The sequence below is a fragment of the Antedon mediterranea genome, chromosome 9 (genome assembly GCF_964355755.1).
Source record: "Antedon mediterranea chromosome 9, ecAntMedi1.1, whole genome shotgun sequence".
In the NCBI taxonomy this organism is placed as follows: Eukaryota; Metazoa; Echinodermata; class Crinoidea; order Comatulida; family Antedonidae; genus Antedon; species Antedon mediterranea.
This window is the reverse complement of record NC_092678.1, coordinates 19,323,823-19,343,567: the sequence shown is the minus strand read 5'-3', so window position 1 is coordinate 19,343,567 and position 19,745 is coordinate 19,323,823. Positions and strand designations below refer to the sequence as shown.

General features: G+C 35.5%; 1 protein-coding gene across 1 annotated transcript; it reads left to right on the top strand.

The window, feature by feature from the left end:
* Window positions 1-268: 268 nt before the first annotated feature.
* On the top strand, window positions 269-19,715 carry LOC140058851 (DDB1- and CUL4-associated factor 1-like). Its single transcript, XM_072104608.1, has 33 exons — window positions 269-378; window positions 888-1,018; window positions 1,507-1,657; window positions 1,920-2,030; window positions 2,595-2,732; window positions 2,888-3,265; window positions 3,506-3,607; window positions 4,013-4,212; window positions 4,422-4,560; window positions 6,050-6,262; window positions 6,576-6,742; window positions 7,117-7,236; window positions 7,360-7,462; window positions 8,017-8,139; window positions 8,319-8,472; window positions 9,054-9,131; window positions 9,231-9,374; window positions 9,640-9,734; window positions 10,007-10,183; window positions 10,338-10,525; window positions 10,859-10,934; window positions 11,038-11,099; window positions 11,283-11,355; window positions 11,687-11,758; window positions 11,975-12,031; window positions 12,396-12,563; window positions 12,894-13,127; window positions 13,741-13,834; window positions 14,342-14,449; window positions 15,177-15,250; window positions 17,751-17,852; window positions 18,247-18,448; window positions 19,146-19,715. The coding sequence occupies exons 2-33, from the start codon at window positions 891-893 to the stop codon at window positions 19,199-19,201; spliced, it is 4,287 nt and encodes a 1,428-aa protein (XP_071960709.1). The 5' UTR covers window positions 269-378; window positions 888-890; the 3' UTR covers window positions 19,202-19,715.
* Window positions 19,716-19,745: the final 30 nt, after the last annotated feature.

Sequence of the window (19,745 nt, the reverse complement as noted above, 5' to 3'; positions counted from 1 at the left end):
ATTGCCAGAAAAAGAAAAAATATATACAATATAATATATAGACTGTTAATTTAAAAAATAGCCTATCCAACCAACAGAGCAAGAAAATAGATATTTCAGAATATAAAATAATTAAAATAATACACAATTTGTCAACTTGTATCTATGTACGTACGACCTACCGTGTAACGTATTGTATAACAAAATATGAAATAACATGGCAACGCTTACATCTTGTGTGTCGCGATTGCGATTTGGCAGCATGTGTTTTGTTTTTGTGCTCGGCGAGGCCTAAACAGTTAACTGAAACCCAAATTAAAACAGACTTGCTGAGAATATTACTCGGCCTAACCTTGATTTCAACAGATCGTGTGAAAGAGTTATCTTATAATTTAAATAGTAAATAAATCAGTAAACGTTCTAGATTTTCAATGTAATAGCCCATTTGTTCTAATCTAGGCCTACAATACATATTTTTTATAGCTAGGCTAGGTCTAGAGAGGTAGGTCTGCACTGTCTAACTAGCTAGAGGCCTGCCCTAACTACAGCTAGGTATGTAGGCCTAGCCTTGGTAGGCATACCTTTTTTGTAAAACCTACTGTAGGTTAGCTAGAAGGCATAGGCCTACCAGAACTAAATCTAATTATAATAAGGGTCCTGCTAAGCCTACTGACTGTCTGTGGTTGTATATATGGGCAGATCAAATTTTAAGAAAAAAAAAAAAACAATTTATTTGATTCATTGTACTTTTCTTGATTCAATTTTTTATTTTAATTAAATGCTATACTTTCTATAACATAGTAGAATAGGCCTAGTCTCCTTTTATGTAATTATTATTACTCAATCAATAGTCGGCATAGGGAATAATAATTTTTAATTTCTATTTTTCCTTTAAATTTATTTTATAGTTGATGTTCCGTAAACAAATGGATGAGGCAGACGAAGAAAGGAAAAGCGTAAAGGCCAAATTTCTGTCTCTGATGGATGAATGGCAACAGAGACAAGGGTCTACAGCAGCTGAGATTGAATCACTTACAAAGTATGTCTACACTGCTAGCAGCTGTAAAGAGCACAGTGGCATAACATAGAGACATGAGGCCCTGGTTTAGGAACCCTAAGTGGCCCTCCAACTCAGGAGGCCTTGGGTGTTTTAAGCCAGTTTTGACCATATTTTAATGCCTTTTTTTTCCCTTCGGTCATTGCTCAGGGGCTGCTATATTTGTTTCTGTCTGGCTAATTACCCCAAATGAACTACACAGTCCGAAGAATGAATTACAGCAATAATATTAATATGTGGACAACATTTAAGATTGATGAGTGCCATAAGAATTCACGTCCACTCACCGTGGTTAAATGTTTTTTGGATTAAGCCTGGAGTTTGTTTTGGTTCATTTTTGTGGGGTAATTTGTGGACACATTTGTTTGAATAGTTGGGGCGAAGTACCATATTATGATTACAGGATACTTTAAAAAAAAAAAAACATTTATATTTAATATATCTCTCAATCTGATATTATTAATTTTTAGAATGTGCGAGATGATAGAAATTGAAGTGGACAATTATATGAAGCAAGATCCAGACCCGTTTGATGACCGCCATCCAGCCCGTGTTGACCGGGACTGTAGTCTTGGACATCTGCTTAAAGTCATTTTTGAAAATGATACCTTCATGGATAAGGTTTGTAAGATGTGCCCAAATATGATGGCGATATGTCAAAATATGGTGGCGATATGTCCAAATATGGTAGTGATATGACATCGTCATGTTTTTTTCACATTTAATAGTGTAGACAAGGATAAGAAACTAATGACCACAGCCTACATTAAAGCATAATAATAATATTTAAAAAAAACCATTATCAGTTTTATTTTTTTTTTATCATCATGAAATTAATTTATTTAATGTAAAAAAAATTAAATTTTTATTATCTATACTAAAGCTTGTGAAGTCCTACATCCAATCACAAGACAAGGATTTAAATGTTGTTGCGTGTCGGCTACTTCTTGACATAATGCCAGGATTGGAAACATCAATCATTTTTCATGAAACTGTAAGTATATAAAATCATGGAGGTTCCTCCATGATAAAATCTACCTTCTTTCTGGTTTCTGAATGTAAATAGCATTTTTTTTGTAGCCTCTTCAGTCAAGGACTGTTGTCCCAGAGGGCCAAGTTATGATCAGTGGCTGTATGTGACAGTGATTGTGTGTGTACAAATACTCCGGGGTAACCCCCTACTCATCTCGAAAGATGTACTAGGTTCTTTAAAGTACACATGAGATGGATATGTAAACTGGACCTACGGTTTATAGTCCTTATCCAAGAAGACTTGTTCTACCACCAGAACAATGGAGCGAGTGAGCCTCGAACTATTGCCGATGTTAAGGTTAAGTAATTACGGTTTCACTATCTTAACCGCTCGGCCACTCACTGACATAACCAATCTTGTTTTTCTGGATGGCCATTTCATAGAGATTGCCAGAGTTTTCTATTCTTCCACTGATTGTGCTATTTTGGGTCTGCCGTGTTATGAGATTAAGGCCTTCCTATCTTCATGCTTTTATTAGTGTAGTTCTGTTTATGTAATTGTTTTGTCTTATTTTTTTATTTGCAGGATAACTTGGTTCCTACATTTCTTCGTTGGGCACGTGATGCAGATGAACCGTTGAGGTCGTATGCAACTGGCTTCTTGGCCGCAGCCATGGAAGACACAGATCTGGCAGGGAATTTCAAAGAGGAAAATGCTGAAATGGCAAGTATTTTTTTAAAATAAATCGGAAAAGTACCTGTTACTCCTCAACTGAATTTGAAAGTGTTTGTGCAGTATCATTCCTATCCATTGTGCGTTTCAAGACAAGTAAAGGGTACCTGTAACCACTCCCTCTTTTAAAATATTTTCGTTCACAGATACAGTTGATGCTAAGTAGGTTGCAAACTCTTCGTCACGATAACGAATCGTCTCCAAACAAACTAGCATTTAAGCATTTGAACTCGATTGCAGAAGATACCAGCGATGACACTGGTAAAGTAGCATCTGAAAAAATGGAAACAAACGATAGTGTGGATGATAAAAAAACAAACAATGACCTTATCAAAGCACGGACCAGACGATTAAGCATCGATGAGATAGCCGATTGCTTTGGCGTTGACAACGAGTGTAGTAATAGTAGTTGGGCAGAGGCATCGACGTACGTGATAGGATCGCATTATATTTGGCCGCTTACTCCCGTGATGCAGCAACGATTTATATTACAATACTTGACACCTTTAGGTGAATACCAAGAGGTGTGTGTATAACGTTTTTCATTCTGTACTCTACTCATGTACTCTGTACTCTACTCGTACTCTGTACTCTACTCATGTACTCTATTCATCTAACGGTGAGCGTTTTGCTTAACAAGATAGTCGTCACTCTGAAGAAAGTGCTTGTGAAATGGGCACTGAAACTGTCAGTCAGGTCAGTTATAAATTTTGGTTTGTCAAAATAGAATTTTAAAATTAATCTTTTTTTTTTGTGTTTAATAGTTACTTGGTGTTACTTTGGAAAATGACATATTATCTATCTTGTTCCACTATCTGAATATTGAGAAAACAAAAGATGTTCGTCTTACATTAGAAGGTTTAAAGGTAATATATTATTTTTTTAATCAATTCAAGAAATTTCGATTACGCCCTCTACGAACCCACACTAGTCGCAGTGCTGCGTATACCATTGGAAATTAATATTTGTACACCTGGAAATAATCTCATACTCGAAATGTTGTATATTGTACAAATGTACTTTGTATGTACACAGGACCAACAACTTTATGTCCCATCTGAAGGACAAAGCAATGCGAGTACACAAAATAGACGGCAATGGACAAAAAAATGATAGTATTAGTATCTTGCCTGGGTCTCGAACTAATCCCTCACACGCTAAATTATTCCTTACCATTACGCCATATTTCTCTCACATTAATTATTCTTCAGCGAAAGTTATCATTGTATTTAGTTCCTGTTTTCGTTATAAATTTTATCCTTTATTTCCAGTATTTAGCATCTCTCCTTTGCCACAAAAAGTTTGCATCCGAGTTTGTAGAACGTGGGGGCGTGCAGTGTCTTCTGAACGTTCCACGCCCGTCAGTAGCTGCAACAGGAGTCGCGATGTGTATCTATTACCTCGCATACAACACAGACGCCATGGAACGTATATGCCTCCTACCTAGCCCGGTGTTTTCTGACCTTATAAGGTAAAAACGTCTCTTAAACTATTTAAAATAACCCTATTTTTTTTTTAATTGCATTTATTATTTGTTTTTTAAAATGTACAAATTTTAAACAAGCACTTATCTAATTGATCGATATAATTGATTCCACTTGATTCCTAATCTTGTGCATAATTTTGTTTCAGTGATTTATTGTTTTGCAGTAATAAGTAATACATATTTATGTTTTTTAGCTATGGATTATGGTTGTTGGAATGTTCGCACGAGTCCGGCCGTTGCCATGCAACTATTTTCTTCATGCTGAGCTTCAATTTTCGCGCTGTTCTCGACCTGTTTGACGAGAAGGACGGGTTGAGGAAATTATTCAACACAGTAAGTCCCGAAGGAATTCGCCTTATTTTTGGTGTTTTTTTTTAGATACCATCCAACCAACAATAAAACAAAATATTAAAAAATTCGGGTATATTCTTTAAACTAACAAGTAAAAGCAATTTGTATTGTTTTATAACAGCACTGGTTAACCCCCGAGTACAGACTTGCCCCAAGTCTGTATTGTTTTTTTTATTTTATTTATTTGTTTTTATTTCGACCGCGATTTTTGTCTGGAAATACAGACTTGTGAAACACGTATAGAAATCGATTTGCAGACCGCAAACATCCGATAAGAATGACGTAGGTTATCATACCGTATTTGGCTATATGGGGCGGGCGGTATGTAAATATGGATTTCGAATCAACCAATGATCATTTTGTTTCAAAATGAAAAAGATCGAGTAGGCCTACGTACAGTGCTGAATGTACGATCGAGGCTGTTGAAATATGAAATCGTGTTGCCAAGTTGTTTTGTTTATTAATTGTTTAGTCCTTAGGTCTCCTTCGTAGGTCCTACACAACTCGCACGTATGACCTGCCAAATTAAACGCCAATAAGGTAGGCCTACATAATACCACCACCGGCACACAACAGGATTCACACCACAACATAGGGCTACACCACTACACAGTCACAGAACAGGACAGGGTCTGGGTGGGAATTAAATCAAATTATCTCCGCGTAATATTAAATGATCCCTATAAAATCCTGTACCCAAGTACACATTGTCTAAACGTAACATAGCGCATGCGTACCATCTTAGTTGTTGAGTCTTTGAAATTCTGAAATATGAATATTAAAATGTTGTACGAGTGAGTAGCCAATCGCATGCAGCTGAAACTAGTCAACCGGATAATCTATGCACCAAGAATTCTTGGTGTCAAACCACGTGACTTTTGCGTGTTTCCCCAGACGGAGTATCCAAACTCAAGTAATACACGTATGAAACGCCATATGTGCAAAAATATTTATATTTTTACTAATTTTAAGAAAAAACTCCGTCTGGAGCCCAGACTACCCCGAGTACAGCACTGGTATAGCAATAGCCTGGCAATGGTAGACCTCTGTTCTGGCCCTGGTAATCCATGGTCTGATTCTATTATAACCCTGGTCAGGCCCTAATACACCCCTTTTCTGATCCTAGTATAACCCTTGTGTGGTCTTGGTACAATCTTGCTCGGGTACTGGTACAACCCTGCTCTGGCCCGGGTACAATCCTGCTTTTGCCCTGCCTGATACAACCATGCTCTGGCCTGGTACAGCCATGTTCTGGTCCTGGTACAACCCTGCTCTGGTCCTGGTACAACCTGGCTCTGGTCTTGGTACAATCCTGCTCTGGTCCTGGTACAACCCTGCTCTGGTCCTGGTACAATCCTGCTCTGGCCCTGGTACAACCCTGATCTGGCCCTGGTACAATCCTGCTCTGGTCCTGGTACAACCCTGCTCTTCCCCTGGCAGCCTAATAATAATTTTGTTTAATTTATTTTAGATTACCACCCTTGATATTTTAAACCTTGATGATCAGGGAATGTTGCTAAACGATGATGAATTGTTTGCCAATTATCAAACGGTAAAACACACCTGTTTGGCGCTTAAACGGTACTTCGAGGCACACCTTGCACTACGTGTCGACTCACTGAAGCGTGCATCTACAAGGTTCAGTCAAGAAACTGCTCAGATCGATTCAATTCCACCATATAAGGTATGTTAAAAGAATGATTTTATTTAAATTCTATTTTTATTGTTACATGTTTATGTCTTGTCATATTGTATTTTTGTGAGGGTCCCTAATGATCAGTTCCAATGGATGGAACTTAAAATTAAACATTAAATATTGTTGAATAAATAATAAAATGATTGTATTTTTATAATAGATTATGCATTAATCGATAATTTTTGAAGAATCTTGTTTTAGAATTCCAATTAACAAATACAAAAATGCGTTTGTCCTTTGCGACCTTTGTCCTTGTTTTTTAGCCTTTGACTTTGCTTTAACCTTTGACCTTGTTTTTTAGCCTTTGACCTTGTCACCAGAGACAACCCTTGAGAATCTCAATCTGTTATTGGAGCAATCTTCTCGTCGTAAATGGAACCCAATATGTGAGCTACAACGCCTGCAAGGAATACATTTACTGTTACAGGTTGTAGCGCTGTCCTGTGAGTGGAAGAAATACAGTGCCAGGTATGCTATCTTGTAACATCAAAATAGAATAAGGCCTCTATTAAGGGGACAACTATGGGACACATCAAAGTAAGGTTTCTCCTGATAGGAGTGTCTCAAAGGAGTTTTTACATGAAACAGGAAAGATTAAGAAAAAGCTGGAAAATCAGTGAAACCCCCTATTAAGGGGACACCTTAAGGACCTGACAAAGTGTCCCTTTAATAGGGGTGTTTTCTTGTCCGTAGTGTCAAAATATTTTATTATTATTTTCACATAAGAAAGTAGTTCCCTGAATAGTGGAGTGGATCTAATGTAATAAAAAAAAAACTATTTACGATTATTTAAAACCAGAACGAAAGGGATTTTTAGAATATCAGTTTGTTTATTATTGTAGAGGTGAACTAGTTAAAGCTGCGATGGACATACTCGGTGTTGCATCGGTCACTTCAACTGGACATCAGGAACTTTGTAAACAGGTTGACTTACCAGAGAATTCAACCACAGTTGGTGTCAAGTAAGTTGTATACATTTTTTCCAGTGATGCCATGTAGGTCAGAGTTTATGGGTTCCATACCGCCAGTCATTTTTTATCAAGTCTTGATTGGAGAGATGTTTAATATTGTGCTCCTTTGTTTAGCATCGTGATTGGCATAGCAGATGGAGAGATCATTAGCGACACAGAAGCTCAGAAGGCAGCTCTTCAAGTCATCATTAATTGTGTTTGCGGACCAGACAAACGAGTAAGTAAACAAAATATTATTAAGTTAGCGTACCTTTGTCCGTGCACTGGTAGAAAGGTAGTTGTAATCAAATGAGCTATGTAGAATTTAAGGCTTGATACGTAATTAAAAATAAATCTTTTAAATATTTACAGATGAATATTGTGGTATTTATAAGGCTTCTAGGTTTTGTTGTCTCATGCCCTAGAGGGTTGTAGGGGCATAGTAGATGAGATGACGGTGCACCAAGTCCTTCAATATTAGGGAGTTAGTAGTTGTACTCATCATGATACGATACATAGCCATAAGCCATAGGCCATCTCTCAGTGGTGCCTATCTCCTCTCTGGGCTTACAAGGCTTATTGTTTTGTTTTTATATTTTGATGCAAATTGCAAAGGATAACCATAAGCAAATTAATTCACTATCCTCCTTAAAGGTGGCAATCAGTTCACAAGACAAACATACACAAGATGCTCTACATAAACAAAGTCTTAAGTCTTTGGGACCACCAATTATAATAATTACTAATTTGATTTGTAAAATTATTATATTGATTTGTGTTCTTGTTTTTCAGCTTGGGAGTTCTTTTGGGAAGTTTGTCGGTGGTCCTCGGAAGGTGAAAGAGAGCACAGGCAGCAGTAGTAACAATTACATGGCCAAGCTTTGGGATTGTGTTAGGACAAACAATGGAATTAAAGTAAATTTGAACACATATTTTTGTTCCTTCTCTCTGTTTTTTTCTTCATATCTTCCTCTCGTGTGTAAAACATCTTGAGAAAAATAAAAATCTGGAAGGTTATGAACCCTGACCTTCTGAGCCAAGCATGATGTGTTTTAAACACTATTTTAACAATAAATTGCTCACTTTTTTTTTAGACACTACTTTCATTATTAATGGCGAAAGGACCAATCACAGATGCTGACGGCATACGTGCGCTTGCATGTCGAGCATTATGCGGGCTTGCACGTAGCGATACTGTACGACAGATTATCAGCAAACTTCCACTCTTCTCTGCTGGCCAATTACAATGTAAGTTTTTATAATGCGTCTTCTTACAAATATTAATACAAAATACAAATACAAGTAAACACTGTAGAACCACTGTTAACCTTTAACCCCAAAACAGTGTCCCATTAATATAGTTGTGTAGGTGTTTAAAACAATGATTATTTCCTAGGAATTTTCAATTTTTATTTTCCACTAGTCAAATCTTTTTCATGCAAAACGAAAGCGTCAACGTATACGCATCTATCTTCCAAAGCCCTCTCTGTGACAAATTCTAGTTCGTTGAGTTTTTTGCTTCAGTGTAATTGGTAGTTCGAATTGTTTCTACTTTTTGTGAAGTGAAAAGTTGCGCAACCAATCAGAGCTTAGGAAATTAGGTATGATGTATTCAGGAGCACTCATGCGAATCGAAAAGCTCAGCAAACAAGCAATGAACATGAAATCATAGCCATTTGCTCTTGTAGTGGTAAGGGTAGCGCAATTTTTCTTTCAGCAAAACATTGAATTTGCGCGAACAAATTTGGCTTGTGGAATATCGGCTTAAAAGACGATAATTAATATAAAGAAGTAAAGAAATATATTCAATATTATATTGATTTTTGCAGCCCTTATGAGGGAGCCTGTTTTGCATGAGAAACGTTCAGAACACCTTCAGTTTTGCAAGTATGCGTCAGAACTAATTGGTAAGATTTAATCGGTTTAAACCGCTATTCTGTAAAAAGTACTAATATCAATTTGAAACCATGTAGAGATATAACATTCTTGTATGTTGCTATTTTTAGAAAGAGTTACTGGAAAGTCCCTATCAGTTGGTAGTGATGTCACGATAGCTAGGCTGCATAAGGCGAACATTGTACAGCAGACAAGGATTCGATATGACAAGAAAGAACTGCTTCAACTTATCTATTCTCACCTTCAATCTCAGGGTAAGCTAGGCCTAGAGAAATTTTGTAATTGTTTAGAATTTATAAATTTATCAGATGCATTGTTGTAATACTTTTTTTTTTTTTTTAAATGTTGAAACCCATCAAAAGGCTGAATAAAAATTAATTTGAGATTTGATAAAAATGTAAAATATGGTTCAGACATGACCCAGGTATCCATTTATGCTCTAAATATGTAAACATGGATCGCAATACAAATTACGTTCTACAAAAAAACATCAGATAAATGAAATGATTCATTTTCCAGGTTTAACACAGACTGCTGCCATACTAAGTCAGGAGGCTAGCTTGCCTGCACAACAAACAACCTCACGGACCATCAGCCCACCGCCAGCATTCCCAGTAAGTTCTGTCCAGTTTTACTATAACTAAAAACAACATTGCTCTCCTCTAACAAATATTTATAAAATACGATTGCCAAGTCTCTACACAATCAAACTAGTTTGACAAAAAAAGTGTAATGTACTTGCCCAAATATGGTAGTGATATGCTGAAATATGGTAGTGATATGACATCATGTCCATATATAGGTACATCACATTTTTTTGTCACATAAAGTTTGATAGTATAGACGAGGCTTAATATGCTATTGCTGTTAATTTTCTATTTAACAGCTCCATCGAACAGTAACTCCAAAAAGTCCTATGTTACCTAAAAAAGTTCACCAATCACGGACAAGCTTGTCGTCAACGTCCAGCCAATCCAGCACCAACATTCAACCGTCCAAGCAAACGCCAAGCAACAATCAGCCAAAGAAAATCCTTTTCTCTCCAGCACTGAACACTCCAAAGGTAAAGTACTGAGAAATTTGATTTGATGTGCCTATATTAAACTTTTTTGTTATAGTTACAGTGATAGAAATTGGCACCGCACTAAATGAATAATAAAATAATTTAAAATTGAATAAATGACTAAAAAAATAACAAAATTCTGTGTAATTTCTAGAATTCCAAACGACGAATATGTCGTGAAAAGGTACAAACGCCCAATGTACCCGTTAACCTTCCACGACAACGAAAACGTCACATGAGCACCGGACCAACGTTGGATTCTATCGTTTCAAATTATCTTCAAGAACAGCACGCCAACTGTAGAAATCCAGTGCTAGTTTGTCCAGCTTTTTCACTCCTTGAGTAAGTATAGGTGATAATGAATGGTTCGTACTTGAATGGAGCAAATATTTTCATGAGTTGAATGAGGAGAATATCTCCATTAGTTGAATATGAAGGATATTTTCATGAGTTAAATGGAGCGAATATTTTCATGAGTTGAATGGAGCGAATATTTTCATTAGTTCAATGGTGCAAATATTTTCATGAGTTGAATGGAGCGAATATTTTCATGAGTTGAATGGAGCGAAAATTTTCATGAGTAGAATGGAGCGAATATTCTCATAAGTTGAATGGTTAGAAAATGTTCATGAGTTTATTCGGGAGAATATTTTTAATTCTAATTTTACTTTACAGACCACATAAATGTCCAGAGCCTCGGTTTAGACGTCACGCTCCATTGAACATCACATCGAGGCTAAGCAAGCGGTCTGTAAGTAGCACTACATTCAATTATGTATTTAGAAATTAAGAGGTCTGTAGTGCGGGAATAAAGTATAAAGAAAAACATAAAAGTATTGTTATTTTTGTTTCAGTACTTTCCAAGACATGGTGGAGTAGATGGTGATAGATATACAAGGCAGTTTATACATAGCAGGTATATACCAATATTATTACTTCACTCAATTTTGCTATAAAATATTTGTTAAATTAAAATGGAAGGTGTACTGTAAGCCATTATAGAAAAAAAATCTTTGCAAAGGGTATGAAAAATTTTAAGAAGAATTCAACATTTTTTATCATCATCATTACATTTTATTGTTGTGTTTTTGTTTTTAAGATTCCGTGCTATGCAAACATTAAAAGATTCAGAAGAAGATGGTTGTTTTACATGTTGTATGTTTGGCAAAAAGGTAGATCTTTTTTAAAAAACAAAACATTTTTTAACTGTCAATAGAGATCCCGATCCGATCCCCCATGTTGCCTCCCTCCAGGCACCGGCAAATCGTACTGCCTGTTCAATAGTCCACGGAAGTTGTCTGGTATCTGCATGCGCACTGGAAATTGCATGCTCGGTTGCGAGTCACACACTGCCACATCGACTGTTTCGAAAGCTCTCTTAGTGTGTCTCTTCTTTAGTGCAGGGACTTTGTTGGTCTTCACTGTGTGCTTAAACATATAAATAAAAACAGAAGTTCTATAAATATTCATTAATTTTTTTGTCTGGCTTTTTTTTTTATTAAGGGTGATATGGACTGTTTATATACTGGTAATTATTCAGGAGATATTAAGATATTTAACATAGTTACTGGTAATGTAAGTATATTTACATAATAAATATTTTTTTATTATAATGTCTGTTCCCACCTGACAATCAATGCAATTAAATTTATTCGATTAGAATTGTGTTGTGAAGTGATTGTATGTTCGCATTGAAGTTAATTTTATATATTTGAAGTGCAGTATGGAGAGCCAATTCTATAGTGCTTGCACTCATTGCAATCCCATGGTGTGGTAATTTGTTACTTACAGGAAGAATCGTCTCATATGTGTCAGGACTCGCCCATTGTACATTGTCAACCAAGTAAGGTACAGCATTTTTTTTCTATTAATTGTGAAGGTTTGAATTTTACTTTGAGTCAAGCATAACAACAACCTGTTGCATCATAACTTATTTGCATATTAATTTACATACCATGTGACTAATAAAGCCATAAGAAACATGGATGATTAAAACAATTTAAATTAAAGATTAATAGACAAATTTATTTAACCTCTGACTTAATGTTTTGCATAATTATTAGAAAACCATGTGACTCAAAAAGCTAATAGAGATGGTTGATTAAAACAAGAAAAATAAATTATTGAGTAAAATGTTAGTTGATATGATATACAAGATATTTCATTTAACCTTTGACTTCTCTGTAATGCATATTCAAATCTATTTTTTTAGAGTGGAAAGCTGTTACTCACTTGCTCGTCCTGGGACCGGCCTTTATCCAAACTGTGGACTATAGGATCAGAGTTTGAAATAGCACATACCTTTGACAATGACCAGTACATAGAGTTCAGTAAACTATGCCAAGACAGGATCATAGGAACTAAGGATGACACGGCACATGTAAATAACATATTACTAGATTTGTACCCACCGACGATGTTTCTATTTAGTCGATTTTCTTCTAATGAAGACTGAATAGACTGGCCATAACAATACAAATAACAGTATCTGAGTTCTTCTATAGCGCCGAATTCATTGCTCATGTGGATTCAGATGTTACACTTTTCAACACATGCTAAGCGTCACGTCACGTCAGTGCAGCCACTTCGAGGCAATCCTTCATTTGTCCATGACACATTGGCTGAATGTAATTGATTACAAAGCTTTTATTTCACAATCTCGATTCTTACATTTATAGTAATTTTAATTTTGTGTATTTCTTTTTAATAGATTTATGATACCGAGACGGGCCAAAAGATATTAACATTATTTTCATCAGAACTTAGTAATCACTATACGAAAAACTCAGCTACGTTTGACCCTACAGACGAACTTGTTCTAAATGATGGTGTATTGTGGGATGTGCGTTCAGCACGATCAATTTACAAATTTGATAAGTTCAACCAACACATTAGTGGGCAATTCCACCCAACAGGACTTGAGATTGTCATCAATTCTGAAATTGTATCCTTATTCTTTAGTTTCCTCAATATCGATTCATAAAATTAAATACCGTATATCCTCTTGTATAATCTCACCTCCTAGAAAACAAAAGTATGCTGAATTTGTGGGGGGTAGGGGTGTTACTATTCTGGGGAAACATTGGTTCAGGAAAAAAAATGATGTTGGTAAGCATTTCTTGTAAAAACTCATCTGAACTGGCTAGAGAGAGGCTACATCTAGACCAAAAGTCAATACTGGGACTATACCCGAGGATATGCCTGTTTGTGAAATCAGACATAAAGTAGGGAGTCGGATTAGATCAGAAGCGTGATTATACCTGTGGTTAGATGTTTTGCCCTACTCTGACGTAATTTTTACTTTATACTGGTCTAGAGGTATGAACGCCAGGCTAGTGATCTGGAGGTCGTGGGTTCGAGTCCCACCCGAGAACTACTTGCAAATTTTTTCGCAAGTATTCTCAAATGTACTTAGTATAAAGTACAAATTACGTCAGAGTAGGGCAAAACATCTAATTACTTTATTTTATTTATGAATCATACTCTCACTGGTTGAGTGATAATAATTGTTTAATTAAAAATCGTTTTATGCTATATTTCTTGACCGTATATTGCAGTGGGATTTGCGTACATTTCATTTATTGCATACGGTACCAGCTTTAGATCAGTGTTATATTGTATTCAACAACAAGGGAGACGTTATATATGGTGGTAAGTGTAGCTCATCAGTTAAAATAATCTGTTGGCTCTATGTCCCAATCGGGAAGAAGCAAATTTATACAAATTTAAAACTCTGGTACAGATATGCATTTTAAATAAAATATCTGGTTAAACGTACATACAATAAATATGTGTAATGAAAACAAAAATTTGCTTTAAAATGACCAAATACAACATTTATTAAATTTCTGCTATAAAAGCTTAAAAAAAAGACTTATTTCAGTAGTTAGGTAGTTTAACTCATGTGATACCATATTTAGTGACTCCCTAGAAAGTGAAAAAAGTTGGTGGGTATACAGTGAATACTTTTGAATAAAAACACCAGAAACGTAAAATTCAAGTTAAATTACCTATATTTAGTCATCCCCATACTGATAAGAAAATGCTTAATCATGTGGCACAATAAAAATCCCAAAAATTATGAAACATAGAAGAGAATTATAGATCGATAATTCAAATGTATGATCATTGAATTATTTGTGTGTGTTTATGTTTCAGCTATGTTACAACATGACAGTGAAGAAGACACCTTAGGGAGACCGTCAATGCGAAGTCCGTTCGGAAGCTCATTTAGGACCTTTGATTCAACCAATTACAAACCTATTGGTAAGCATGAGTAAAATCGTCGCTTTGACATTATAGAGAGTTTTTTATTTGCTACAACTAACAACCTAATGTACCAACACTTGGAGGACTATGTACATTTTTATTAGTATTGATAAAAATATAATAATAATCAGACTCCACCCTGTCACCTTTTGTTGTATTTCTTTTATTCCTGTCCACCCAGGCAGCATTTGCCAGTTCTTATACTATGACGTTATCCAAATTCCTTCACTTGCCACTGATGAAGGACTAGTGTTGCCCGAAAGCTCTGCTAACTTTTCTTGCTGTTTTACTTCACCGTTTTGATTTAGCTTTTCGCTTTTTTTTTGTATCTCCACTGAGATCCAGCCACTGATACCCACAGCATTGTCATTTTTTCAGTATTTTTTTTTGTATTGATAATAATAATAAATTATATATATATATAATTATATAATATAATAATAAGGCACCGATGAAGAGCTAGTGTTGCCTGGAAGCTCTAAAAATTGTTCTGGCTGTTTTACTTTATTGTTTTGATTTAGCTTTTTGCTTATTTTATTATCTCCATTGATATCCAGCCACTGATACCCACAGCATTGTCATTTTTTTCAGTAATTTGCCTTTGGATTTATAATAATAATATTAATTTGTTGGTGAGTATTAAGGCAGGGGCGCCACGAACTATAGGCATAATCGGCGTGTTTTAAAAATTATGATAAACATTATATTTTATTTTTCTCAATAGCAACAATTGATGTGAAGAAGAATATATTTGACCTTTCAGTTGACCCTACAGATACGATGTTGTCCGTCATTGAGGTATTTTATATCTGTCTATTTGTATTAGTCTCTGTAGTGTGATTTTTATCAATTTATTAGCATTATTAGTTTTTACGTATGTTGTTAACCTTTTATTTAAAAAAACAGGACCAAATGTACAGTTGCTACATCTATTATACCTATATGTTTTATCCTGTATAAATATGTTTTAAATAAAACAAATAAAATAAATGTTCCAGTTCAATACAGAAATATCTCCATAGTAAACAATGGGTATCAGGGCTCGATTTATCTTTTTCATGTTGCTAGCCCACTGGGCTAGAGTTCACTGTAGATTTCACTAGCCCATACATTATTTTACTAGCCCACTCTTATTATCGCACCGTGATAGCAGGGCTGCCATATAAATGAATTCAGGCATTTTGTACAATAGAGGGCGCACTAATCTAAACGCTCGAGAATTGCTACACATTTACATACAAACTGTATTAAACTATTATTGCATGAAAAATTACACAAAATTGTATTTCTTTATTGTTCACATCCCGGTTCACATTATAAAAATTAACTTTGCGATTTATTGAGGTCTTTTTGTTGTTGGGCTTCAACCTAGCCAAGAAAACTAATTAGATTCTGTCTACCTTAGGCTAGAGGCCTAGGGTCTAGAGCCTATTCAGCCATCACGATGCTAAACGATGGCTTTTGATTCTATCTAGGCCTCCTACGCATATTATAAAATATGGCCTCCATGGCCTACCTACAGGGATAGAGCCAGCCACCCGGCCCTACAAAATATCCCTAGCTTTGATCTGTGACAACCAGGCCTGATGACAAGACTAGACAAGTTATTTTTAACATTGGCAAAATTCTACTACATTTGGCCAATCACAGTTCGTTATTTATGGTCATATTTTTGTGACATGTTTGACCTGATAATGAAGCTCCGCCTACTTCACAATAACCTGGGTGACAAAAACATAAATGGGCTGTCACGCCAAAATCAGTCCGGGCCAAAATCGGTCCGGCGGACCAGTTTTGGCTGCCAAAATCAGTCCGGGGGACCATTTATGGCTGCCAAAACCTGTCCAGCCGGACCAATTTTGGCCGCCAAAACTGGTCCGGCCTGGATAAAATCGGTCCGGGCAGTAGGACTGTTTTTGGCCGCCAAATATGGTCCGGTCTTACAAATATATGGTGCGCAATATGAGTCATAATGTATATATCATTAAAAAAAAAGGCCATGATTAGTCATTATATTGAAAACTATGGGGTTTTAACTTTTATTTGTTATTTTAATATTATAAATTAAGCCTGTTTTTTTTATTAACATTTATAGTAGTAACTCATCAATAATAAGTACTAATTGTTAGGCTTTTTGTATACAATATGTATCTCTGCCTGTTTTTAATCCATTTTGTTCTTTTTTAACATCTTCGTTTCCCCATGATGTTAAAAACAATTTAATTTATTAATTATTTATGGTTAATCAATCAATATATCAATTCAATACAATTATTAGAAAAAAATATCCAATATTGATTAGGCTGAGGAAAAGAAGGAAAAAGGCCTCAATCATAAATCAAATCTAGCTGGCAATATCAGCGTCTCATACCCGTTCATGTGAGTGTGTGGCAGGCCGAAATATGAGTGAACACCTAAGTCATGTTTTTAGATAAAATACATTTATTTATAGTATTTATCCGACAAGATAACTTACTAATATATATCATGGGATATTTTTATAGCCATAAACAATTTAAAACAGCATCATAGGCCTAGTAATTCAATTAAAATCGACAGAAGAAAAACCCGGACCGATTTTGGCAGTGGCGGACTGCTTTTGGCCACAATTTTAGAGCCAAAACTGGTCCGGCCGGACCGATTTTGGCCCCGGACCATATTTATCGTGACAGGCCAATCATAATTCGGGAAATTTGTTTGATTATGAGAGGCTCCGCCTACATCATCACTTGTTATGGCCACAGCAGCAGCGCGCGAGTGGTTTTTTTTTTATGATGTTGCCAAGACATTATATGTCTTTTATGCTGGAGTTATTTTTATGAGGTCATTTCGTCCCAATTTCGAGTTCCCACAACCTACTAGCCATCCGGGCTTAAAGGAAGATACTTTAGGTAGCCCGGAGCTGTTTTTACTAGCCATTGTACGCCAGGCTAGCACTAAATAGAGCCCTGGGGTATGCTAGGTGTTTTTCTGATTGTGGAAATGCAAACTTAAGCTCTGTGTACACTATCAAACTAGTTTGACCAAAGAAGTGTGATGTGGCCAAATATGGTATCGATTATGACATCATCATGTCCATCTATGGGTACATCACACTTATTGGCACATCACACTTATATATTGGCACATAAAGTTTGATAATCGCCTTTTCACATCCTAAATAATATATTATCAGGATGTTTGTTTTCTTTATCCAAAAGGATGGCTAGAAATAATTTAAAAATCCTGCAAATTTTATGAGAGTTGGGTGGTCTGGTTTACAAAATAATAATAATAATTGATTGTATTCTTTTTAAAGCATCAAGGTAGCTTTGATAATCTAGATGTCGGAAGTTTTTGTCATTTGTATGAGATCGGACGTAGTAAGCTCAGTGAAGAAGATGACGATGACACTGAACAGGTAAGGTCAGGTCATCTTACTGCCATTCAATCACATGATCAATTACAGAAGCTATAACGCCTAAATCAGGCACAACAATCATATGTAGAAGCTCAACGCTAAATAAGGAATTTCATCATTGTTGCTGGTATTTATTGGCGGCTATAACATCCATATGTGTTTGATGTAAAAAGGACCCAGTGGAAAGCATTGATGTAACTGATCTTGGCTTCCGTCTTTAGAGCTCTGTCTACTCTATCAAACTTTATGTGACAAGAAAATGTAATGTGGCCATAATATGGACACGATGATGTCATATCAACATTTTTGTCAAACTAGTTTGATAATGTAGATAGAGCTTTAAGAAGACTACAACAAAAAATTGTTTTATTTTTTTCTTAATTCTAATTTACAGCAAGATGATGACGATGAAGAAGATGATGATGATGATGACGACGATGATGATGATGAAGATGATGATGATGATGCAGATAGTAACAATAGCATAGAAGAGGTCGCATCAAGTGATAATGATGATGGTGATGGGGAAGACATGGATAACTTCCTCCTAGGGCTCGACAATGAGGATTATGAGGATGAATTCGATCCAGAATATGGTAACCATTTTTTGGTTATTTTTTACTGTGCATTATTATCTCCTATTTAATGATTGAAAGTACTATTGCATGCTCTGTTTTTTGTAAAAATTTAAAATTTGAAACGGTGTAGGAATAAATATTATTTTTTGTTGTTGTTAACCGTTTTTGATGTTGTATTGTTTTATGTTTCAAACCTGTTAGTGGCGGTATTTATCGCTGTTGGTTTTGATTGAATAAAATAAAATAAAATAAAAATTACATGACGTAAAACACCTTTTATGTTCGTCTTAACTTCTCTGCCAGAATATGGCAGCCATTTTCTTGTTATTTCTTGTATGCTGTACCGGGCATTATTTTCTCCCATTTTAATGACTAAAGGTACTATTGTATGCTTGGCTTTTCGTAAGGGCTTGTGGCACAGTGTGTTGGATGTTGAACTATTAATCATGGGTTTGAAAATCAATGCTTGTCGCATTGCTTATATCCTTAGACAAGGCGTTTACTTGTTTATTTGCCTCTACTCCACCCAAGTGTACAAATGCGTACCAGTTCAAGACACAACTTTGTGCTGATTACTAGCTGCATTATGGGAGTATGTTTTCATACCTGTTTTATCCCAAAATGGCCGGGGTATTAATGTACAGCGCTTCACAATATTAGCCGCTTTATAAATCAAGAAAACAAAATATTGATTTATTTTTTTATTTCATTTCAGAAAGTGATGATGATTTTAACAGCGATTCAGATGATTTGTTATACTCGCTTCTTTGATTGGATCAAAGCGTATCAAGACAAAAAAAAACTCAGGACTGGCGTCTGTTTCTTAATCATTCCACTAATACTTGATAGAACTCTTTGACTTATTCAATTATTTAATTAACTATGAATTATTATGTATTGGGATTGTAAAAAGCTCTGTCTACACTATCAAACTTAATGCGACAAAAAAATTTGATGTGATCATAATATAGACATGATGATGTCATATCACTACCATATTTGGGCACATCACACTTTTTTTTGTCAAACTAGTTTGATAGTGTAGACAGAGCTTAAGACTTAAAATAAAACAAATGGTAATAATGGTAATGGAATTTCTTTATTTTTTTAAAGTGGGTTAATAGGGGTGGGGCAAAATTTCATTGTAATTTTAACTTTTTTTTGTGGGGAGTATCAACGCTAAATTGTTGATTCTCTCACTTGTGCTCTAAACATTCCATTTGTTTGACCTTTGACCAATAAGTTTAGAGTAAGACTTAATTTTGTTTCTTTTTTTATCACCCTACTGAAATATCAGGAAACAGAGCAACAGGCA